General features: G+C 40.0%; 2 protein-coding genes across 3 annotated transcripts; one reads left to right on the top strand and one right to left on the bottom strand.

The window, feature by feature from the left end:
- Positions 1–4,064: 4,064 nt before the first annotated feature.
- LOC127973087 (serine palmitoyltransferase small subunit B-like) lies at positions 4,065–6,961 on the top strand. 2 transcript variants are annotated; one of them, XM_052577122.1, is made up of 2 exons: positions 4,065–4,333; positions 5,925–6,961. In XM_052577122.1, the coding sequence occupies exon 2, from the start codon at positions 5,951–5,953 to the stop codon at positions 6,197–6,199; it is 249 nt and encodes an 82-aa protein (XP_052433082.1). In that variant the 5' UTR covers positions 4,065–4,333; positions 5,925–5,950; the 3' UTR covers positions 6,200–6,961. The 2 variants fall into 2 exon arrangements, with proteins under 2 accessions (XP_052433082.1, XP_052433085.1); XM_052577125.1 differs by having other exon boundaries at positions 5,922–6,961.
- Positions 6,962–12,819: 5,858 nt separating this feature from the next.
- On the bottom strand, positions 12,820–21,858 carry nmd3 (NMD3 ribosome export adaptor). The gene is made up of 16 exons (XM_052576834.1): positions 21,695–21,858; positions 21,173–21,218; positions 20,923–21,057; positions 19,894–19,990; positions 19,716–19,796; positions 19,503–19,631; positions 18,334–18,424; positions 18,159–18,237; positions 17,935–18,031; positions 17,425–17,542; positions 16,608–16,753; positions 15,518–15,630; positions 15,347–15,419; positions 14,555–14,661; positions 13,567–13,637; positions 12,820–13,481 (listed from the first exon to the last, which is right to left on the bottom strand). The coding sequence occupies exons 2-16, from the start codon at positions 21,214–21,216 to the stop codon at positions 13,348–13,350; spliced, it is 1,515 nt and encodes a 504-aa protein (XP_052432794.1). The 5' UTR covers positions 21,217–21,218; positions 21,695–21,858; the 3' UTR covers positions 12,820–13,347.
- Positions 21,859–23,211: the final 1,353 nt, after the last annotated feature.

The raw sequence follows: 23,211 nt of genomic DNA, 5'->3' as shown, positions 1-23,211 counted from the left end.
ACTTGACTTGACTCTGGAAGGTCAACGTTGACTAGCCCTGACTCTGGAGGGTCAACGTTGACTAGCCCTGACTCTGGAGGGTCAACGGTGACTAGCCCTGACTCTGGAGGGTCAACGGTGACTAGTTCTGTCTCTGCAAGGTCAATGGTGACTAACCCTGACTCTGGAGGGTCCATGAGCACCTAACTCGACTCTGGAGGGTCAACCGGAACCTGACTCGACTCTGGAGGGTCAACCAGAACCTGACTCGACTCTGGAGGGTCAACCGCAACGTGACCCGACTCTAGAGGGTCAACTGGAACCTGACTCGACTCTGGAGGGTCCACTGGAACCTGACTCGACTCTGGAGGGTCAACTGTAACCTGACTCGACTCTGGAGGGACAACCGGAAACTGACTCAACTCTGGAGGGTCAACTGTAACCTGACTCGACTCTGGAGGGTCAACTGGAACCTGACTCGACTCTGGAGGGACAACAGGAAACTGACTCAACTCTGGAGGGTCAACAGGAACCTGACTCGACTCTGGAGGGTCCACGGGAACCTGACTCAACTCTGGAAGGTCAGCTGTGGCTGTCATCCTGTTCAGAGGCGTTGGGCAAGCAGCCATCTTCTGCCATGACTCTGGACTGGTGGCCATTTTGGGCAGTGGCACTGGACCGGCGGCCATCCTGGGCAGTGGCGCTGGGCTTGCGGCCATCTTGTGCTGTGGCACTGAGCTGGCAGCCATCTTGCCTCATGGTGCTGGGGTGGCGGGCATCTTATGCAATGGCGCTGGGCTTGCGGCCATTCTGGGCAGTGGCGCTGGGTCAACGGCCATTCTGGGCAGTGGCGCTGGGCTGGCGGCCATCCTGGGCAGTGGCGCTGGGCTGATGACCACCTTGTGCTGTGACCCTGGGCTGGCAGACTTCTTGTGCAGTGGCGCTGGGCTGGCGGTCATCCCACCGGAAGCGACAGGAGTGGCTGGGGCATACCTCGGAAGCCAATGCTGCAAGTGGCACACAAATTCCCAGAACTCAAATGTGTCCAAATGAGCCATTTCCTCTTGAGGAACCGGGTCATCCAGCCCGCTATTAAAATAGTCCTTTAGGGCCACATCATTATATCCCATGCCCTCGGCCAGGGACCAGAACACCTGTGCCATGGCACCCACCTCATTGCCCTCTTGGCGGAGGGCGGTCAACTTTAAATATTTAGCTCTCCGCTCCACCATCCTGGCTGGGGAACGGGAAACATCAACACCGCTGAGTGCAATGCGAAGACAGAAATAGTGGGGAATGTGGTTCAGGAAGTGACAGAGACCGTGGGGAAGGAGGACATCTAGTGGTTACCCAGGGAACACAAACCAGACACTGTGACAATATTAGCGTAGATGCCATTCTTCTAATGATGTAGCAAGCACATCAGGTGTTATGGGAAGTGTTCCCGGTTCCGGTTTACCTAATTAATGCAGCCTAAAAAAAGGATTTGGATATTTGAAGTATATTGGTGTGTTATGTGTAAGCCAGGTTAAAGAGATGGGTCTCTAATCTAGATTTAAACTGCAAGAGTGTGTCTGCCTCCCAAACAATGTTAGGTAGGTTATTCCAGAGTTTAGGCGTCAAATAGGAAAAGGATCTGCCGCCCGCAGTTGATTTTGATATTCTAGGTATTATCGAATTGTTTTGAGTGTGGAGAACACAGCGGATGTGGAGGATTATAATGTAACAAGAGCTCATTCAAATACTGAGGTGCTAAACCATTCAGGGCTTTATAAGTAATAAGCAAGATTTTAAAATCTATACAATGTTTGATAGGGAGCCAGTGCAGTGTTGACAGGACCGGGTTAATATGGTCATACTTCCTGGTTCTAGTAAGAAACCACTTGCTGCGGCATTTTGGACTAGCTGTATTTTATATTTAATGCCAGTTTATCAATACGTCTGAAAGTATATTTTTCGATTATTGGTGATTCCATAGGCTCTTTTTCGTGCGCCTGCATTGTTAAAATGGCAAATAGTAAGCTCTGACAAGAATAAAGAATCTTTCTCTTACTCGTACCCATCCAATACTGCAAATTAAGCTTTCGCCGAACACCAACGGGTGCTTTGCAGATAAAACAATCTTAATTTTCCCTCTGATGGTCGGAGAGACTACACATCTGGTGTCGCAAAAAAAAAAAAAAAAAACTCCCACCGGATGCCGGCCATAGCCTCTGTGCTAGATAACCTTACCTTTTCTGTCCTATGGTTGACAAGGCTTCTCTCTTCGATGCCAGGAGCTCGAGCTCCCATCTGATGCTGACGAGAGCCTCCTGGCCAGACAACCTCACCTTTTCCATTCTGCGGCCAGCAAGGCTTACCTGTTCGTTGCCAGGAGCCCACACTCCCTTCAGACGCAGGTGAAAGCCCCCAGCTACCTTTCTTGTCGTTCCGTCTTACGTACGGAGAGGTTTACCCTTTCAAAGCATGGATTCAGGACTCCTATAGGATTTAGGTGAGAGCCTCCCAGCTAAACAACTTTACCTTTTCCGTCTTTAGGCCAGCGAGGCTTACCCGTTCGATGCCGTGAGCTAAGCTCAGTCAGAGCCTCCCGGCTAGACAACCTTTTTCATCCTTCAGCCAGCTCGGAACCCTTCCCTGGACAGCACGCCAAATATGCATACCATACCTCAGCTAATTATATGTAAGCGTGAAATCGTGAAATGATGTTTTATTAACAAGATTCGGGAGGAGCGCGTCAGATACTTAGCCTAATCAACACAGGTGGACCATAATCAAGTAATCAATCCCATAGTATAAATATCGCTGACTTACCTTTATCCATTGACAGTTTATCAGCATCCTTCCTCCACCCCATCTCCTGACTTTGAGTTCACTTTATTAATAGATGCGGAAGGGGGAGGAACTCTAGGTTCGGGCCATACCCGAGCTCAGAGCCCTTCCCCGGACAGCACGCCAAATATGCATACCATACCTCAGCTAATTATATGTAAGTGTGAACTCGTGAACTGATGGTAAAATTAAGGACATTATTAACTGTCTTTACATTTATTTTGAAAGATGTAGCTGAAGATTATGGAAAGGGGCGTTACATTTCAGACGAGTGCTTGCGGTGTTCGGTCAATCACAATGCACTGGGTCAGTTGCCCAATCAGAGCAGACTGCGCTTGTCAGAAGGAGGGACTTTGTAGAAAACTATGTGTTTGAGAGAGACGGGGCAGAGAAACTACAATAATGTACAGTATTTGAAAAATAATGTTTTTTGAACATTAAAACATGTCAACAAATTCTGTTACACCAAATACACAGTATAAAGATCTTTAAAAAAGCATCATACGACCCCTTTAAATGTGTTTTAAAACCAGACAAAACAAATATTGAATTAAGATAAAACAACTGAAAAAATGTCACACAAATCATTGTCATTGTAAGATTGTAAAACATGGGAATTGGATATATAGTATATATTTTTCTAGGAATGCCACACTGTAAATCTCATTTTAATGAATTACTCCACAAAATGTTTTTGTGTGTGTGTGTGTGTGTGCACTTGTTTTTGGTCACAATTTTTCAAAACGCTCATAAATCATACAGAATTAGTTTTTGTTTTTTGTTTTTTTGAAAAAGTAAAAATGCAGAAAGTTTCCTGTGAGGGTTAGGGTTAGGTGTAGGGTTGGTGTAGGGCCATAGAATATACCCAGACAGCAACATAGTGTTGGCCCAGATCCGGCCCACATCTGGCCCGCATGAAATCCATGTGGGCCAGATGTGGGCCAGTCCTGGGCCGAAACTGCTTGCTGTCTGGGTACAGTTTGTACAGTATTAAAACCATTACGCCTATGGGATGAACCCACTTTTCACAAAAACAAACGTGTGTGTGTGTGTGTGTGTGTGTGCATGGTTCAGAAACGTTACATATTAGTATGCAGTTTGTTTGTGAATTTATTAAAATGTGGGAATGAGCTGACTGCTGTAAAACATCCATGCGGCAGGGTGACATCACAGAGTACTGTACTGCGGCTACAGCATCATCTCTGCGGAGAGAGAGAGAGACACAGAGCGAGAGAGAGAGAGAGATGCTTACATGTACAGAGAGAAAAAAAAAAACAGGAGCTTTAAAATACGTTTGATCTTTTCTTTTGCCATTCTAGTCCTTTATACGTATGCATGCACGCACACAGACGCACACACACACACACACAGGTGAGAGTGAATCGGAGAAGTGGGAGTGGTGCGTGTATTTAACTGGCAGAGCAGCTTCTGCAGCGATCCACGTCCACCACACAGACACACACACACACACACACACACACTCACATCACATCCACTCTTCACTGCAGCGTGACCCGCGGAGGTGAGTGACTTTACATGACTCTCATCACATTACTGCATGGTTTCTCTGATGCATGCTGCTTTTGATGAAGAATAACAACAATAACTGTAATGGACATAACATTATGAATACTTCTTTCTCATGCACGGTTGAACTGTTATCATGCATGTGCACATTCACATCGGTATCCTCTACTTGAGGATGTTTTATTTAGACTGTCCTGTTAACAACCAGTGCAACAAAAGGATCCAGGTGAAATATGATTAATGTCTCTGCTGTTGCCTGGATATGAATTATGGCTTGACAGTTGACATTGCTGCCTGATGTCCGTTGTTATGTATAATCAGTTTTGTTTATGCTTTCTGGGTGTCATCTTGACTTCATGCCACACAAACTTATCACATCTATAGCTGCAGGGATACTGAATCCAGTCCTGTACAATGATTTACTGGACAACCTAATATCTCAGTTAACCAGTTTCATTTAAATCAGAAATAGGGTTGTTTAAAAAGAGTTTAAAAGAGTTTAAAAATAAATAAAATTATTATTTGCGAACTACCTTTTTTTCACTTTATGCAGCGAGACAGTATAGTATAGATATACTATATTGTTATGTGATAAATAGTTTACATAAGGATGCAATATTAAGTCCAACTATGCAACCCAGTTGTATTAGTCTGAATTTTCTGAGCAGGAGTGTAAATGTTTTCCTTGTTGACATGAGCTCTCAGAGAGCGAGCGAGCAGACGTGTTCCTGCAGGGCTTTATACATTGCCCTTGAGCGATTAGCACATTTAAACGTAGCTCGTTTCATCCCAGCACTCTCTTCACGCACACTTTGCCTTACAAAGATCAGATGATCCCTGATGTGCTTACCACTGGGGAAAAATAAACCACCAGTAATGTAATATTACCACAGCGCTCACTAAAAGACTTGGATTCAGTTCTCACTAGTTGGGTTTCCATCCAAAGTTGCGAATTTAACTTATGCACAAAATTGGAATATCACATAAAACATTTGCAAATATGTCCCGTTTCCATCCAACGAGTCAAAGAGAACAAAATTGTCACTTTCTGATACACTAGCACTAAATATCACTCAGAAAAGTAGAAGTCATTGAATATAATAATTTTCATATATCATATAAATGACTTGCGCCTCAAGAGCGAGCAGGTGAAAAAAATAAACGCGGATGTAAGACAGGAATACAGAAATCAATCATAAAACCACTTGCGAATTAAGGGACTTTAAATCACAGTTTGGCGTTGACGTCACATTTTTCTGATGTGATACTTCAAACATATCTGCCGACTGTCCAGTTGTCATAACTGCTTCTAGAACGTCAGAGTGTATCATTAATGTTTATTTTGTTACACATGATATAACTGTTATCAGTAGTAAAGGATGACGGCCCTAAAAATAAATACTGGAATACACAAGCCATCTGAATGCGGCAGAGTCACTCATTCACGTCATAACTTCATGTGCCATTGTTTGATAGGCTCTTTAAAGACATACACCACTCCTAAACACCATTATCACACATCTGTTGTGGTCGTGTCCATTGTCAGGATGTAAGAAGCGCCTCACGCTGTTGTCTTCCCCCAGCAGCTCGTAGCACGGCTGTGTCGTCCTCCATGGATATGAAGAGCATGAGAGAGCATGTGTGCTGGCTGTACTATCAGTACCTGCTCATCACAGGCATCTATGTGCTGGAGCCGTGGGAGAAGTCCATCTTCAACACTGTCCTCTGTACTATGGTGGCCATGGTCATTTACACCTCCTATGTGTTTGTACCTATCCACGTGCGGCTGGCGCTGGAGTTCTTCTCTGAGCTGGTCCGAGGGCAGCCCGAGAGCACAGTGGCCCTCATGAACTCACGGTGAACGGTTGATTACTGGCTTCAAAACCCTTGTTCATTTTCTACTCAGGAAAAGACAAGCCAGTTGTAATGAGGTGTTGTCAAAGCCATGTTTCAAGTCTTCCACGTTTGCCTGGTTTCCCTCGGCGTCGTGGGATTTTGTATGCAAGGATTTGGATGGATTCCCACGGGAGTTTTTTGCACAATAACACTTATCACATGTGGACACTACTTTGCAATCAATGTCCTCATCTTCACTGGATAATGATTCTAACTCCAAATTAGATATTGTTTGCTCCAGTGCAAATTAAAAGTAGTTTTTTATTATTGCATACTGATTTCTTTTATTCTGGGTGTTTTGTGATCCCCTATGCAGTGTGACTGCTCTGCATGTTTATTTCTGAATTCAGATCGCTGCACTTCATTATAAACTGCTGATTCTGGTGGCGGCTGGACTGTCTTCCATTCCTTTAGTCACTGCTGCTGATATATAATTGCATGCACACAAATGTTTGCATGCAATCTGTGCCCTGCAGATCTAGAACAAGCGTCATTCACACATTGATCATGTGTTTGTTAAATACCTGTGGTCAATGTTGCAGCCACTAAAGAATGCAGTTCTCCCAGCTCAGTTGATCACACATTTAGATCAATTCCAAAGATTTTGGATTTCCTTTGGCCTTATGTAATTATGACTGGAGTTACCAAAATAAATGTATCTTTGGTTTTCTTGGTAGTGATACCACATGCTTTAAATTATGTATTATGTAACAAAAAGGCAAGTAGTGTAAAGTGACACGTTTCATGTGAATAATAGTGTATTTTTCAGAAATAAATACATTTAAATACTTGTCCCATTTTCTGTACTTTCTATAACTTTTAGTATGTAAAATTCTGTGGCCTAAAGTAGAAGTAGGAAAGCAGCCAGACTAGTTTTCCATGTCCAAAGTTATTGGTGTCTAGAAGGCTTATCTAATGCCGCTCCAATCCGGTTTTCCCAGCAGGCTTTCTAAAGACTTCAGCACACCTCAAAGCTGGATCGGAATTCTTTCCAAAGCATTCTTTCTCATAGGACATGCTTTTCTTTTTGCAGCGAGATCTTGCCTGTGTGAATCAGCACACATAATATATCCACCGAAGTATATATAGTTTACCTTCCTCTTTTTTCTTCTTCACTTTTCACCCAGTTTGTTGAAATAGAGTTGTTTTTAACAGAACTGGTGTCACATGTCACACATCAGCCTTCACAACAAAAACATGATTAATACCAGAACTATGTTATGATTACAGTCACAACTCATTTGTTCCATCATGTTGCGGCTGATGGTCAGTTTGTGTGTAAATGCATGTTTTTGACCAACTTTTTCCACTTTTTACTTCTAGCAAGAAATGATTGTAGTATTTAAACATTCACTTAATTATGACCAAAGTTGTTTTTATTGTTTTTTATTGTATAAGTTATATAAGTTATAAGTTATAACTGTTATGCTGCCTGAGAAATCTGTCTAGAAACAGCTCCGCCCAACTCTGAAACTCTGGTATCAAAATGATCTTTTAGTTTCCTGGTAGTAAATATGACTTGCGAGGCCATTTATGTCCAATTGTCTAATTAGGAAACTCGTATTTATGATCATTTCAATTAACGTGAACGCAGCATAACTTAATAGCCAGTAAAGAACTGGCCCCTGGTGTAGCCTGAGAATGGCACACCACTTTACGATAGCAATAAGTAGTGTTGCTCCTTATATGCGGACTTGAACCCAATCAAACATTTCATTAGAGACACGGCTGTCCACCAATAGTTCCCATCAAACCTGACAGAGCGTGAGAGGATCTGCAAAGAAGAATAAAATAAATCCCAGTGCAAAGCTTGACACACCACAGAGGGGTTTGGATTCCCATCGGTTGGCGCCGACACATAGCACTGTTGCACTTGCATTTACTCTCTGTTACACATACTCTCAAACTTGCATTTAAGAGTATGTGCCCACAAAATGATGAATATCCACCAAATGTTTGTGGTGGACTTCTACCCCACTAAAGGCTCGTCTAACAGGGCTCTCCACACCCCACACAACCTCACGCCCCACTACACGGCTCTGAGGGAACAGGGAACAGGGAACATCGCCCGGGGCAGCAAAGCACTGGGACAAGGTGTCCGGCTTGCCATTCCTGGAAACAGGCAGAAGCAAGAGAGTGAAATCACATTGTCCCAAGCTACAACAGAGAGACGGACCATTATGAGGAGGATTTTTGAGAAAGAACTGCCAAATAGTCAAAGTACTCCTTGGAGAAAAATTGATCACCCTCCCAATTCCAGACAAAATGGCAAGTAACGCAGGTCCAACTTTGTGAAAATCCTTGCCCCATGCAACAAGATGAATATTTTCCAACAGTCAAGACTTGGATGACCAAAAACACTCTGAAACACAAAGTCCACAATATCAACAAACCACAAAACAACAACAGGTGAGCAAATTCACTGAGTAAACATGAAAACAAAGACCAGTGAGAAAACACAGGAACCAAAGGAAACATAAATCACATATGAGCTTAAGCTGGGCATATACTGTGTAATTTCAGCAAGGGTTTTTTTTTAAAATACCAGTTATCACTTTCATGAATGAATCGCATACAGTGTAAAGACCAATCTCTAGATTCATGTGCTTACACCATACAATCTTGCTGAGCTGCTATTTGACTGTTCACATGGAAAACAAGCACATGGGACCCCCTGAACCTGGACATGTGTAGCTTAAATCGCTTTTGTCCATTCCACACACAGCATTACCATGGTCTGAGTTCGGTTTTCATACAGACATGGGGAAATACATTGAGCTTGGGGCAATCAGTTTGAGGCTGTGCCAAGTCATACCCTTAGGAGGGGAGACCAATTCTCTGACATTCATCTGACGGTCAGTTGGAAGAGGTTCATCGTCTGTTGTTACAACTATACGCTGAACAAATGCAATGCACAACAAAGGTCAAATTTGGCCTGACTGTTTTTTTTTACTGAAATGTGAATCTTTATACACTATTTTTGAAAATGGGTGGTTATGAATAATTATTTCAGAATGGTAATGTATGGCAATGTTCAGTTGGCCCTTTCACCTGAAAAAATTATTAGCAGCTACAATGAATGACTGAACAAATGCAAACCCTACTGGGTTAAACACACCCAGACATATATGCTGTTATATCCAGTTCTTTCCTGTTGTAAATAAAATTACAATGAGCTGAATTCATGCCCTGAACTCTTGTCTATTCATCTGACCGACTACAGGGAATAAACACATAGCATTACCGCCCACTCGGTGCTGCTCTTTCAGTGTTTACTCAAGGCAAGCTTTTGAAGGAATGTGTTTAATGAGTAAAACACTGAAGGGTATGGAGCGCACCACAATAACAAAAAAGGTGCTTTGAGGCCATCAGGTAGATTAACTGAACTTCATTATCCATAAAATTGACATTTCTTTTGAAGTGCTTCATCATTCTTCAGTTGCTAAAAAATGAACAATGACTGAACAATTTAAATAAACCTTCATAATGAAGCAGACCGGTGAAAAGGTGTAACTGTCATCAATTACATGTTCTCAATGTAATAAATAACTCTGTAAAAGCCATCAAAGTAAGGTGTTTTTGCCAAAGATAAATCTCTGCAATTCATTAGGTCCTGGAGCGAAGGAATTTGAACACATAGGGAGTGGTGTTACCCGCAGGGAACGAAAACCTGGTTAATAAAAATCCATATATGACACGAGTCTCAGACATTAGCAGAGCTGAACAGGGCAAATAAATCAGTCACATAGTTACCATTACAGACCTGTGTCTTGTTCCCTGAATTACCAAACATTGCATTTGTTAAAAAAGTATTTTTTATTTTGAAGTAACAGTTAAAATGAGACCCTTTGGAAAAGGTAGCCCCCAGATTTGGCACAGATGGGGTAAATGGGATAAGAAGGTTTATTTGTTTCTGTGTAATATCAGATCTGATGACACTAGTGTAACCTCTCCTGCACACAGGTGTGCTGTGAGTTACCAGCCAAATGAATGAGAACTGACACAGAGAAAGTCCTTTATATACTCCTTAATGAATGAGGTCTCTGCTTATACATTTCTATGCTTGCTAACTTTTCAGTGCAGACCTTACTGAACTTATAATACAGGTCATCAGCTGGCTTCTTACATTTGGGTTTCAATCTTTCAGTGTAGTGCTGCCAGCTTTGACAGTCTGACACACTAGTTTTTACTTCTAGACCCATTCTTGATCAATATAGCTAAACATATTAGTTATTAGATGAAGAGTATCTTGGGAAACAGTCTTTAGCCTGGGATGCAGGGATCCTGGAATCCAGACCTGATTAAGGGATTTATGAGGGAGTAGTTGAACTATAGAGTAAATTATATTTTGGGTATAGTATATTCTCAAAAGTGGTTAGTTTTCACACATCGTCACTCACCTGCATCGCTTCTATGAACAGAGAGAGCCAGGATAAAATTATATATACAGTATTGTTCAAAATAATAGCAGTACAATGTGACTAACCAGAATAATCAAGGTTTTTAGTATATTTTTTATTGCTACGTGGCAAACAAGTTACCAGTAGGTTCAGTAGATTGTCAGAAAACAAATGAGACCCAGCATTCATGATATGCACGCTCTTAAGGCTGTGCAATTGGGCAATTAATTGAAGGGGTGTGTTCAAAAAAATAGCAGTGTCTACCTTTGACTGTACAAACTCAAAACTATTTTGTACAAACATTTTTTTTTTCTGGGATTTAGCAATCCTGTGAATCACTAAACTAATATTTAGTTGTATGACCACAGTTTTTTAAAACTGCTTGACATCTGTGTGGCATGGAGTCAACCAACTTGTGGCACCTCTCAGCTGTTATTCCACTCCATGATTCTTTAACAACATTCCACAATTCATTCACATTTCTTGGTTTTGCTTCAGAAACAGCATTTTTGATATCACCCCACAAGTTCTCAATTGGATTAAGGTCTGGAGATTGGGCTGGCCACTCCATAACATTAATTTTGTTGGTTTGGAACCAAGACTTTGCCCGTTTACTAGTGTGTTTTGGGTCATTGTCTTGTTGAAACAACCATTTCAAGGGCATGTCCTCTTCAGCATAGGGCAACATGACCTCTTCAAGTATTTTAACATATGCAAACTGATCCATGATCCCTGGTATGCGATAAATAGGCCCAACACCATAGTAGGAGAAACATGCCCATATCATGATGCTTGCACCTCCATGCTTCACTGTCTTCACTGTGTACTGTGGCTTGAATTCAGAGTTTGGGGGTCGTCTCACAAACTGCCTGTGGCCCTTGGACCCAAAAAGAACAATTTTACTCTCATCAGTCCACAAAATGTTCCTCCATTTCTCTTTAGGCCAGTTGATGTGTTCTTTGGCAAATTGTAACCTCTTCTGCACATGCCTTTTTTTTAACAGAGGGACTTTGCGGGGGATTCTTGAAAATAGATTAGCTTCACACAGACGTCTTCTAACTGTCACAGTACTTACAGGTAACTCCAGACTGTCTTTGATCATCCTGGAGGTGATCATTGGCTGAGCCTTTGCCATTCTGGTTATTCTTCTATCCATTTTGATGGTTGTCTTCCATTTTCTTCCACGTCTCTCTGGTTTTGCTCTCCATTTTAAGGCATTGGAGATCATTTTAGCTGAACAGCCTATCATTTTTTGCACCTCTTTATAGGTTTTCCCCTCTCTAATCAACTTTTTAATCAAAGTACGCTGTTCTTCTGAACAATGTCTTGAACGACCCATTTTCCTCAGCTTTCAAATGCATGTTCAACAAGTGTTGGCTTCACCCTTAAATAGGGGCCACCTGATTCACACCTGTTTCTTCACAAAATTGATGACCTCAGTGATTGAATGCCACACTGCTATTTTTTTGAACACACCCCTTTCAACTAATTCAACTAATTGCCCAATTGCACAGCCTTAAGAGCGTGCATATCATGAATGCTGGGTCTCATTTGTTTTCTGAGAATCTACTGAACCTACTGGTAACTTGTTTGCCACGTAGCAATAAAAAAATATACAAAAAACCTTGATTATTCTGGTTAGTCACATTGTACTGCTATTATTTTGAACAATACTGTATATATATATATATATATAAATAAATAAAAGAGCTTACACAAAAAATGTTTCACTTAATTAATACTAACAAGAAACCCAAAATAGCTGAAAACGCTTTATTTTACAAAAGCACAGTATTTTGTATTTATTGAGTGTACACAAATACAAGTTAGCCCTTTATAGTTTCTATTTTTCTCTCAAAGCAATTTTGGCTGATATGATAAAGTACTTCAATCATACACCAAACATCTTAAAAATAACTTGGAAACAAAGCAAAAAATTACTTAACCCTTAAATTTCAGTGGTGCTCATCCATAATTGTGTGTGTGTGTGTGTGTGTGTGTGTGTGTGTGTGTGTGTATATATATATATATATACACACACACACACTGTATATAAAATATTCAATAAAATAAAATAAAAATCAATAAAAGCTATAATCTGTCTATTTTAGCTGTTATAGCCAAAACATAGCCTTCATACATGAGTTATATTAAAACAAACAAGTTATGATGCACTAACACACAATTAAATTTGTTTAATTTTTATTTTGGTTGAATATTAACATCTCTACTAGAGTTTAAATTTGACCAGTGGGGAAAAATACGTTTCTGACATTCCCTAAATGGGTAATGAAACTCACATAGAGACTACGTTCAATAACGCCGTCGAAGGAATTAAATAACTTTGAAACTAGTCGTGATCCAAATTTAGTTCAACAATCAGGCAGAGAAAAACTTTAAGAGTATTAAAGGTGCAGCAGCCATTGGTGTTGAAATACCAGTCAATGGTGAATCAAAAGGACGTCAAAACAAAAGTTGATCTTTAAGAAGTCTGCACTAAAATATATCCTAAATGTACATAATTCAGTGTTTATGAGATCTGAGGATGAGTAAATGACAGCATTTTCCCTTCTGAGTCAACCAATCGCTCTTTATTTGTAATATAGGGGCAGGGTTTAAATATCTTGTTTATTATAGCACTGCATCACTGCACCAGCATACCAGGAAGCATGAGAATGAATGGTGCGTGTGTTTTCTCCTACAGTGCTGTTCATTAATCAGTCATCATATCGGCCCCTGCTCCACCGGTGGCGTCACTCAGACTCAGATCCTCCATCATCTCCTCCAGAGAGATCCTGGGAGCGCCCTCGTCATCCGTCTCGCTCTCCACAGGGACCTTTGAAGCATCTGTACAGGGAAAAATGATTCTGGGATGAGTTCATGGAGAATATTAATTCAAGAGATGCGTGATCAGTTCTGGTGTGTTCTTCACCTCTGAAGATGTTGACGTTCTTCCTCAGCAGCTCATCTTCCTCCAGGTCCTCCAGGAATTCATTGTATTGTCTATAAAAGAAAATATCATCATCATCATCATCATCATCATCATCATCATCAAACAGGCAACAAAACCTAAATCTGATAGGATAACGATGACTGACGTTTCAATTCAAGTTAAAGTTGTTTTATGCTAAAGTACATAAATACTAGTGAATTTTTATGATTCTTGATTATTGTTTTTAATATCACAGGAGAAACTAATTGCTTTCGACACCCTTTTATTCTATTCTACTAAACAAGTGAATTAAAATATTAAAGCTAATTATAATTTAAGGATACATGGCATTTTAAATATTCATAAAGACCAGATCCAGTTATAAAATGAAAAGCAAAGCAACATAAAGAGAGCTTCCAGTCTTATTAAAGCTACTAAAGTTATTCAGACAAGCGCAGTCAGTGTTTTGCTTTTTATATACAGTACACAACAATTCACAGTACGTTCTCATTTGTTAATGCATTAGCTAACATGAACATTTACATGCACGCTCTTTTTTTAACCCGAGATCACAATGTGTGGTCATATATATACTCCAGATATAGAAGAAATATTAAGCATAAAAAGATCAACATTTTTGGGATTCTGCGTTTTAGGATTTAATGCTCTCTGAGCAGCTCTGAAGATGAAGTTGCTTGTGTATCAGATGAAGCCACACCATTCATTCACAGACACATGGAGAACATGCAGACTTATTAACGCTATGAACTGACTCCAATGCTTCCAAGTTCTCATGGTCTTGTCATTGTCATTTTTCTCAATTACGATTAAATTCACCTCACTGCACTTTTTATCTGTTGTAGTGAAGAGCTTTTTGTATTTTTTCCCCCTTTCAGATTAGCATTCAACAAATACAGCTATGATTTATTAATTTGTTTTGCATTATAGTGAAAGGAGTTAGATGGGTGAATGTGAGATCTGTGTTCACCTCTCATCATCGGTGTCTGTAGCTTCTCTCTCTCGCTCCAGCTCCTTCAGCTTCCACACGCGGTTCTTCACCCGCTTCATGCGGTCATAACTCTTCTTAATCAGCACCTGGTATTATTATTAATATCATCATTCAAGTTCAACATATTCCTGTAGCTAGCAATGTCACAGTCATGGTATTTGTATGTTGAATGCAAGTTGCTTTCAATAAAAGCGTAGTTCTGCCAAATTCTGACAATGTAAATGTTATCTTCGTATATCAAGTATGTAGTTTTTTTTTTTTTTTCTTTTTATACAGATTGAGTGACTGATTAACTATCATTCAAATATTTGGGGTTGATACATTTTTTTAATGTTTTTGAAAGTCGTCTATTCTCTTCTAAAATAATTATAATTTAAAATAAGGTGTTTTCTAATGTAACATTGTTTTTGTTCCCCGTGATGGCAAATTTTTGGTAACAATTTAAATGTCTTTACTGTCACTTTTGATCAATGAAATGCATCTTTGCTGCTTCAAGGCTATAATTTCTGACCCAAAACTTACTGTAGTGGACAGGACAAAAAAAAAAAAAAAAAAAATACCACTGCAAAACTACCTCTGAAAGTAAGTTTATAAGTTTTTTTTTAAAGTAAGTTTAAAGATTATGCAGTGTTCCTTTGCATATTATATTTGTAATCTTATCCAACAGCATGGAGAATTGTTTGAGTGCCTAAACACTTTTTGGGGCCACTGTATTTTTTAAATGTCCTGCACATCATTTACATGCAGATGAGTTGTAATCATGAGTCTTACCACATCAGGAACATGGTGAGGGTTCATCTTATTGAGGAACTCATCATTGATATTGGCATTGGCAAAATCAAAACTAAGGTGTAAAAAAAACAACAAAAAGACAAGCATGTTACAATCAACTTATTCCCCGTTTTCTGCATTAAATCAGTGAAGTGAGGCATGTGAACTGACCCCAGCACCAGATCTCCGATGTTCAGCAGGTGACCCAGGAACGTTCTGCAGTGATACTGATGCCTGGAGTCCATCTCTGACGTCTTCTGAACCCAAACCTCAGCCAACGTGTGCTGCAAACACAAACACGAAGAGATCATTCTCACTTTATTTGGGGAGTCATCTCAATTATTGCCAGTAAAATATGGAGTGCCACAAGGATCTGTCCTAGTTCCTCTGCTATTTTCAATATACATTGGTAATATTATTAGAAAATACGGAATTAGTTTCCACTGTTATGCTGATGATACTCAGCAATATATCTCAACGAGATATTACTTATTGGACCACAAACAATAAAAAAACTGGACGGATGTACTGTTACTTCCTCTACAGTCAGAAATCTGGGCGTTATATTAGACAGCAACTTGTCTTTTGAAAATCATGTTACAAAAACCTCATTCTTCCATCTTAGAAACATTGCCAAGCTACGATGCAAGCTCTGATGCAGAAAAGCTAGTTCATGCATTCATGACCTCTAGACTGGACTATTGTAATGCACTTCTAGGTGGTTGTCCTGCTTCATCAATAAACAAGCTACAGGTCGTCCAAAATACAGCAGCTAGTCCTTACCAGGTCAAGAAAATATGACCATAATGCATCTCATAACTCTGTACTTCAGTTATAATGTAACAAATCCATTTGTCCTGTTAGGGTAAGTGTGTGTAGTACATGAGAAGCAGAACAGGGCTGATGCACGACGGTGTAAGACAATCCAGAGATAACCCAGGCGCTCAGGTTACACTGAAATACATCATTCTGTGTTCAGATGATCCCAAGCCCTTCTGGGCCTCCATGTACTGGAGTGTCTCTTAGCGAAGGAGATGCATCCATATGAAATGCATCTGATAGGGTTATGAACATGATGCCTAATGATACAGAGTATCCTGAACACAGTATAGCTGACTAATCATTTAGAGAACAACTGTGCAATCTGTGAAGTTGGAACAAAATTAACATTAAGCAGTTACCAAGATTTAAAAACAACAACACTTCCACTTCACTTTAGTACTCATTGCTGCTTGTTTATTAGAGTTTGTAGAAGTTTTACCTTATTGGATCTGAGCCCGGCGCCGGCTCCTAACCTCTGACCTCTGATGATGTCGATGTCCATCACGATGAACTCCTCCAGCTGCCGAGGGCTGCACAGACTGCTGAACGGGTGACGCCAGAATGTGTTCCCCTCCACCTCAGCGACTGAAATCAAGCACACACTACAGTAAATAAAGTCACATCCTCTAAAGACCTGGACATTATCATGGACAACAGGTTTTAAGCAGGATATGACTATATTAATGTATTATACACACACTTATCCTTCAACCGTTTAGAGTCGATAAGATTTTATTTGTTAAGAAATACAGAAGAAGAGTTAGACTAGCCTATTTCAGGTTAAATCATCTGTTTTCTGTGTGAATCTGTGTTAAAGTGTAATGTATTTCTGTGATGCTCTGCTGTATTTTCAGCATCATTCCTCCAGTCTTCAGTGTCACATGATCTTCAGAAATCACAATAATATGATGATTTACTGCTCAAGAAACATTTCTGATTATTATCGGCTCAGAAAATGCATTTCCAATATGTGACCCAATTACTTGTACCACAGTTTGAAGAAGTTATCTTCCAAAGTTTCAGGAGCTCAGTTTTAGTCGATCTCTGTAAGACAGACTCTTCAGGATATGGGGTGGAGTAAAAATGAGCTCCTAACACTTACTGCCAGACTCTGGATCATGGACACTGCTTTATATATTCAAAAACACAAGTATCTTAATGGTATTGGTCTAAATAGCTTTTTTTATTTGATTTATTTGTCATTTTCAGCATGCCCTAAGTGAATAAATGCATTCAGGTTCGGTTCAGTAACTCACTCTGCAGGGTGTTGGGGTCGATCAGGTGTATGGAGCTGGTGACCCGGATGCAGACACACACCTGACCCATGTTTCCCAGACTCTGGGCGAGCCGTGGAGACAGACACACCACGTTATCCTGCCAGATACACACAAGGTACATACGGGATTGTTATTCTCTGAAGCTATGCATTACATGTGAACTCAATCCATGGGTCCCAATGATTATCCTGTTCTTCTGACGGCAGAGCTACACGATACATCGTTTCAGCATCCATATTATTACACATCGCAGGATGTGTGATGTTTAGTGTACTGATCCTTATATATACACCGAATCCGGTTCACAACTGTGTGTAAATTTACGTCTCTGCAAGTATCCATATAAACACAGATGCTAACGGCTCAGGTGAAGTGAGAAAAGAAACGTATGTGTAACATTATAACATGCAGCCGGCACAACATGCATCAACAGATAATGAAAATAAAAGCCAATAAAACAGTCATCATGAATGACTAAAGGAGGTTCACCTTGCACACAGGAACGATCTCCACCGAGAAGGTGCTCTTGTAGTTGTAGGTATTGGTGTGAACATCATGAGAGATCAAGCGCTGAGACGCCTTCGACCTGAAGTGTAATAAACACTCATCACAACAGGGCTTTGATTAGCTCTTTCTCATGCTTCCCATCAACCGTACCCTGAACTAAACTAAGTGCATGGTGTATGTGTGCAGTTTCTCAGCTCTTTTCAGACCTGCAGGGAACGGTGCACTGCAGGAAATCCACCATCTTCTGAGCGTGCTGCTTAGAGGCGTAGTAAAAATCAATGCCCTCTGTCAGAGATATTAGAAAGGAAGAACGCCACAGATGGGTCAGACCATGACCAGAACTCATAACACAGCTTCAGACAAACACGGAGGGAAAGGTACCATGAATCTCCTTGATGCGCACTGTGCTCTGATGCAGCTTGTGCTTCAGGATCAGCTGCTCCAGGTAGTAGAAGGTCTTTTTGTGGACAGTCTGAAGAAAGGAGAAGTAAACAATACAACGCTGAAGCCACGGAGAAACAGAAACACTTTAAATAATGAACACAGAAGGTAAATGTGAATGATTCTGTCTGAAAGCGAAAACAGAAATGGGTTTAGCTGATGAGAATAGTTCCAGCAGAACTGTTGTGTGTCTCAGAGCAAAACCTTTCTACTTTTATACTAAGATTTTGGAGAAATGTCTAAATTGTTGAGATTGTCATTTTCATTGTCATGAGGTGTAACGATATTTATGTAAAAAATACAAACATGCTTATTCCTACGTGTACATATTAAAATACATAAGGGAGCATATTACATTTTATTGTGTTTTTACATGCGTAAAAAATTCTTACTGACCAATGGGCAAAAATAAAAAGAGCAAATTGTACATACTATAGAAATTAAAACCTCTCAAATTCAATATAAAACAAACCGCTGTGTAAATTAAACATACATTGATCCAGCAGGTATATTAGGCTGCTGTCACTTTAAGACCTAATTAGCATAATGACAAATGTCACAATAAATTACAAGTGATTCTAACTCTTACTATGCTTTTAATTCAATGCAACTTAACATTAAGATTAAATATTTTAGGATTGAATATGTAAGGAATAACTGAAAATGGGCCGTTGAATTCTTACTGAGAAAATCATAGGGCTAATAACATCAGTGTGTTTGTTAGCATGTGTGCAAACTGAGAGAGAGAGAGAGAGAGAGAGAGAGAGAGAGAGAGAGAGAGAGAGAGAGAGAGAGAGAGAGAGATTCAGTCTGTGCTTTCTTTACATAAAACGTAATTTTGTGGCAAAAACATGGACACGTTTTTATCCTATTGTCTACTATATTGAATTGTTTGGCTAGTGTTGTTGTTGTAGGCTGTAAGGCTTTGAAATAACTCAAATCATTTGGCGGAGTGATATGAACTGTAATGTGGTCAAGAGCTGCCTGGAACTACTTTTTCTTACACCTCAGAACATTCAGCCAATCAGATTGAAGCATTCAATGACCCAGTAGTATAAGATGAATACTGTAGCGGTGTTCTGCTCCAGGCTTGTGTCTCCTGCGTGTACCTTCTGTCTGACTTGCACGACTGCCTTCCAGAAGTCCTTGGCCTCCACTCGATGACAGTCGTCACACATCTGAGGCTGAATGACGAACTCCACCACGAACACCTGCTGCAGGATGGCTCCGTTCATCACCTACACACACACACACACACACACGAGTCTCACTGAAACACGGTCCATCTGGAGTCACCTCGCTCTACAGATCTCCTACACTACCTCCTTCTGGATGCTCAGCTTCATCTTGATCCTCTTCGAGTGCGGCTCCGTCCACAAGAAGCCAGCGTCGATCAGTCTGACCTTGAGGGTGATAAACGAAACGCACGGTGAGCTCAGCATCAGCCGTCCTCCACGTGATGTGATGATGATGATGATGATGATGATGTGAGATACTAACCTTGGTCATGGAAGCCTTGAGTTTCTTAAGACACAGAGCCAGAAGCTCCCTGGACTCCAGAGCGCACTGGAGCCACGTCCCTGGAGGCTGCAGGTACCTACACACACCAGAAAACACTCATCTACACCTCTTCGACACACACACATGCTTTAGAGCTAGATAACGGCATGGAGTATTAGCATTCATACCTCTTTTGGCCACAACTTTCTCTGTGTTTCAGCTAATGGAATGATTTTTGGTGACAAATCTTATTTTGACACATATTTTGGGAAAGTGCTTTGAAATTTTTCAAAAACATAACACTACACTGTGGGCAAATTCACTACCCTTTAGTTATGCTCGTGGATGAAAACATCCACTAAATTAAAATGCTGTAAAAATGTTTCAGATAAATATTTTTTCAAACTTTTTTGCATAAATCTATTAATCAGCCTCAGCCCTGATCAAAACAACCAAATGTTTAAATAAAATCAAAGATTTTAACTCTTTAATTACCAAGTTCATAAATTATGTCACTGATTTGGGGGGAAAAAACACACAAAATTACATATTTTCAATACAAAAAGTGATTTTGGCTGGATATTTTTTTACCTTTTATCACAGTCTTGGGCATGTCAAAGATTAGTAACCAGATTGGCTTTGATGCATTGTTAGTTTTTGTGCAGAATTAGATTTTAATTTTTTCTCCCTCATTTACTGTTCGTGGCTGTTTTTGCCCCATTGACTTCCATTAAAACGAAAAAATTTTTACTGCAAAGCCGTGACACCATATAATCATGCAACCTCTTTTTTTTTTTGCACATGCATATCTAAAGGATAAATGGTCCCACCTATTGATCAACCATAAAAATTACAAATTTACTTCTTCATGACAATGGCTTTGGAATCAAATGTCATTATCAGTTCTGAGTTAAGCTCTTGTTTCTCAGCTGTGCTCCAGCCCTAACTCCACTCTCACCGTCTCAGTCATGGTCATAGTTTACACTCTTGGGCTGATAAGTTGATTCGGGTGACTCCAGCAGACCGTACCGTTCACACTGTCTGCAGAAGTGCACGGTGACTTGTTTGGGAATCCCTTCGGAGATGTCCACTTTGTTCCTCAAGCAGGAGACGCACATGTTGGCTGGGTTTGGAGGAATGGCGATGCCACACATGCAGCAGAGTCTGCAAGCCCAGAGAAAAGCAGAACGAGTGATTCACAATGACCCAAACATCTCAATCAAAGCAGCTCATTCAGAATGAGAGGAGAAGAACCTCTGAAACACACTGTAATACTCACATGTGGCCTTGGCTGCTTGATGGGGGGGCTTGCATGTACTCCATGACTACAACAACACACCACAGATCATAACTCAACTGTCAATAATGCGATTAATCACATCCCAAATAAAAGTTTGTTTGTGTAACACATGTGTGAGTACTGTGTATGTTTATGATGCATATTTAAACTAACACACACAGTATATTTAAGAAAAATATGCTGAGTTTATATATTAAATACACACACACAATGTGAACAAAAAAAAGGTATTTGGGATGCGATTAATCGTTCGACAGCGATACATTTGATTTTAAAACCCAAAAACTCCCGGGAAAGTCTAACAGAAGAGAGTAGTGCTTCTTGGATTCTCCGTGTATCTTCTGATGTGTGTTTTTTATGACTGGCGTTATTATATGGATGAAAGTAATGTGTGTATTATCATCTGACACGTGACTGTAGCACGGTACTAACGATCAGGTCACCTCAGCGCTGTTTAGTGAGGTGTGTGTCAGTATATAGAAACACTAGACCAGTACTCACTGTGCTGGAGAATCGGCGATAACCACTTCAATATGATTAATAACTTTTGATGAACGTTACACGAACACAGCACATGTGTCTGCGCTGAGACCGACGCCCGCCGGTGACGTCACGACACGATGTCGGAATGACAGGACCCCTATAGCTGCCCGGCATGCGCCTGAGAGTAAATGCGAGTAATAAAACTGACTGTTGTTCCAGCTAGTGATTCCTCATAAGCTGTTTCATATCACCCCTTTCTCACATTGGTTAAATAGCTGCAAATCAATACAATATTTCATGTCATTTTTTTATTTGTAAGTTTGCTTATTTATTTCGTTATAATTGAAAGAAACACATGTGAGCCCATGGTCTTGTGTGTGTAAGTGTGAGACTGCAGCTGTTCTGTCTCACTGTCTGTCCTCCCTCTAATTCAGCACACAGGGTTGCCAGGTTTACACAACAAAAACCCTAATTGTTACTCAAAACTAGCCCAATGATGTTTGCGGTGTAAAAAATGGTATTGCAGGGGTTAAATATCATATACAAAAAGACACCAATATGTCTGGAGTTTAGTACACAGAATAAGACACATGCTCATCAGATGACCCTATTTGGGTTGATGTGTATTTACATTTATGCATTTAGCAGATGCTTTTATCCAAAGCTTCTTACAGTGCATTCAGGCTATAAGTTATTATTAATTTCCTTAACAGTATATGTGTTCCCTGGGAATTGAACCTATGACCTTTTGTGCTGCTAACGTAATGCTCTACCACTGAGTTTCCTGTTGTTATGCGAAGATTTGTTTACAAAAACAGCATTAGTATGATTTTATATCTGCATTAAACTTCAGATCGATCTCAAAGTAAAAGGCAGTACTAATCTGTAACCTGTTACATTTCCAAAGTAACCTTCCCAACACTGTTAATAAGCCAGATACAGCGTTACACTTCCTATATCTGGTAAGAGACACAGTGTTTAGATACATCTACATCTCATATCAACAGCTGAAATGTTCTTATTAACACATTTCCCGTCCAGATGTGCTTTCTGAATAATAAACACATTTATTTCTCAACTAACCTGCTGCAGTCAAGATCATCTCATTAACTGTGTTTTTCTTCCTGATCATATTTCATACCGTTTATATTTTTTAAATATCTGATAACACCCTTACAACATTTAACTATGGTTTTACTATAGTAAATATGTACTAACCATGTTTATTTGATCTATTCTGCATACTTATTTCCATTTGTATTGCCATAGTTTTACTACACACACAGTGTTGAATTTGTGTAAGAGCAATATAGAGAATAAGAGCAGTATTAAAATAGATGAATGAATGCGTGTTGCCTTAAAGCAATTTTACAATGTTGTTTTGAACAAACATTTTAACTAATTATTTTGGCATAATACATGAATTAGAAACAGTGAAATGACTGAAAATGGCAGAAAAATGTTTTAAATTGAATACCAATGAATAAATATGTTATTTCTGATCTTATTCTACACACTGCAGCACTGTGTGCTGA

This window comes from Carassius gibelio, chromosome B15 (assembly GCF_023724105.1).
Source record: "Carassius gibelio isolate Cgi1373 ecotype wild population from Czech Republic chromosome B15, carGib1.2-hapl.c, whole genome shotgun sequence".
Taxonomy (NCBI): Eukaryota; Metazoa; Chordata; class Actinopteri; order Cypriniformes; family Cyprinidae; genus Carassius; species Carassius gibelio.
Note: the sequence above shows the minus strand (reverse complement) of the source record. Positions and strands in the feature narration are given on the sequence as shown.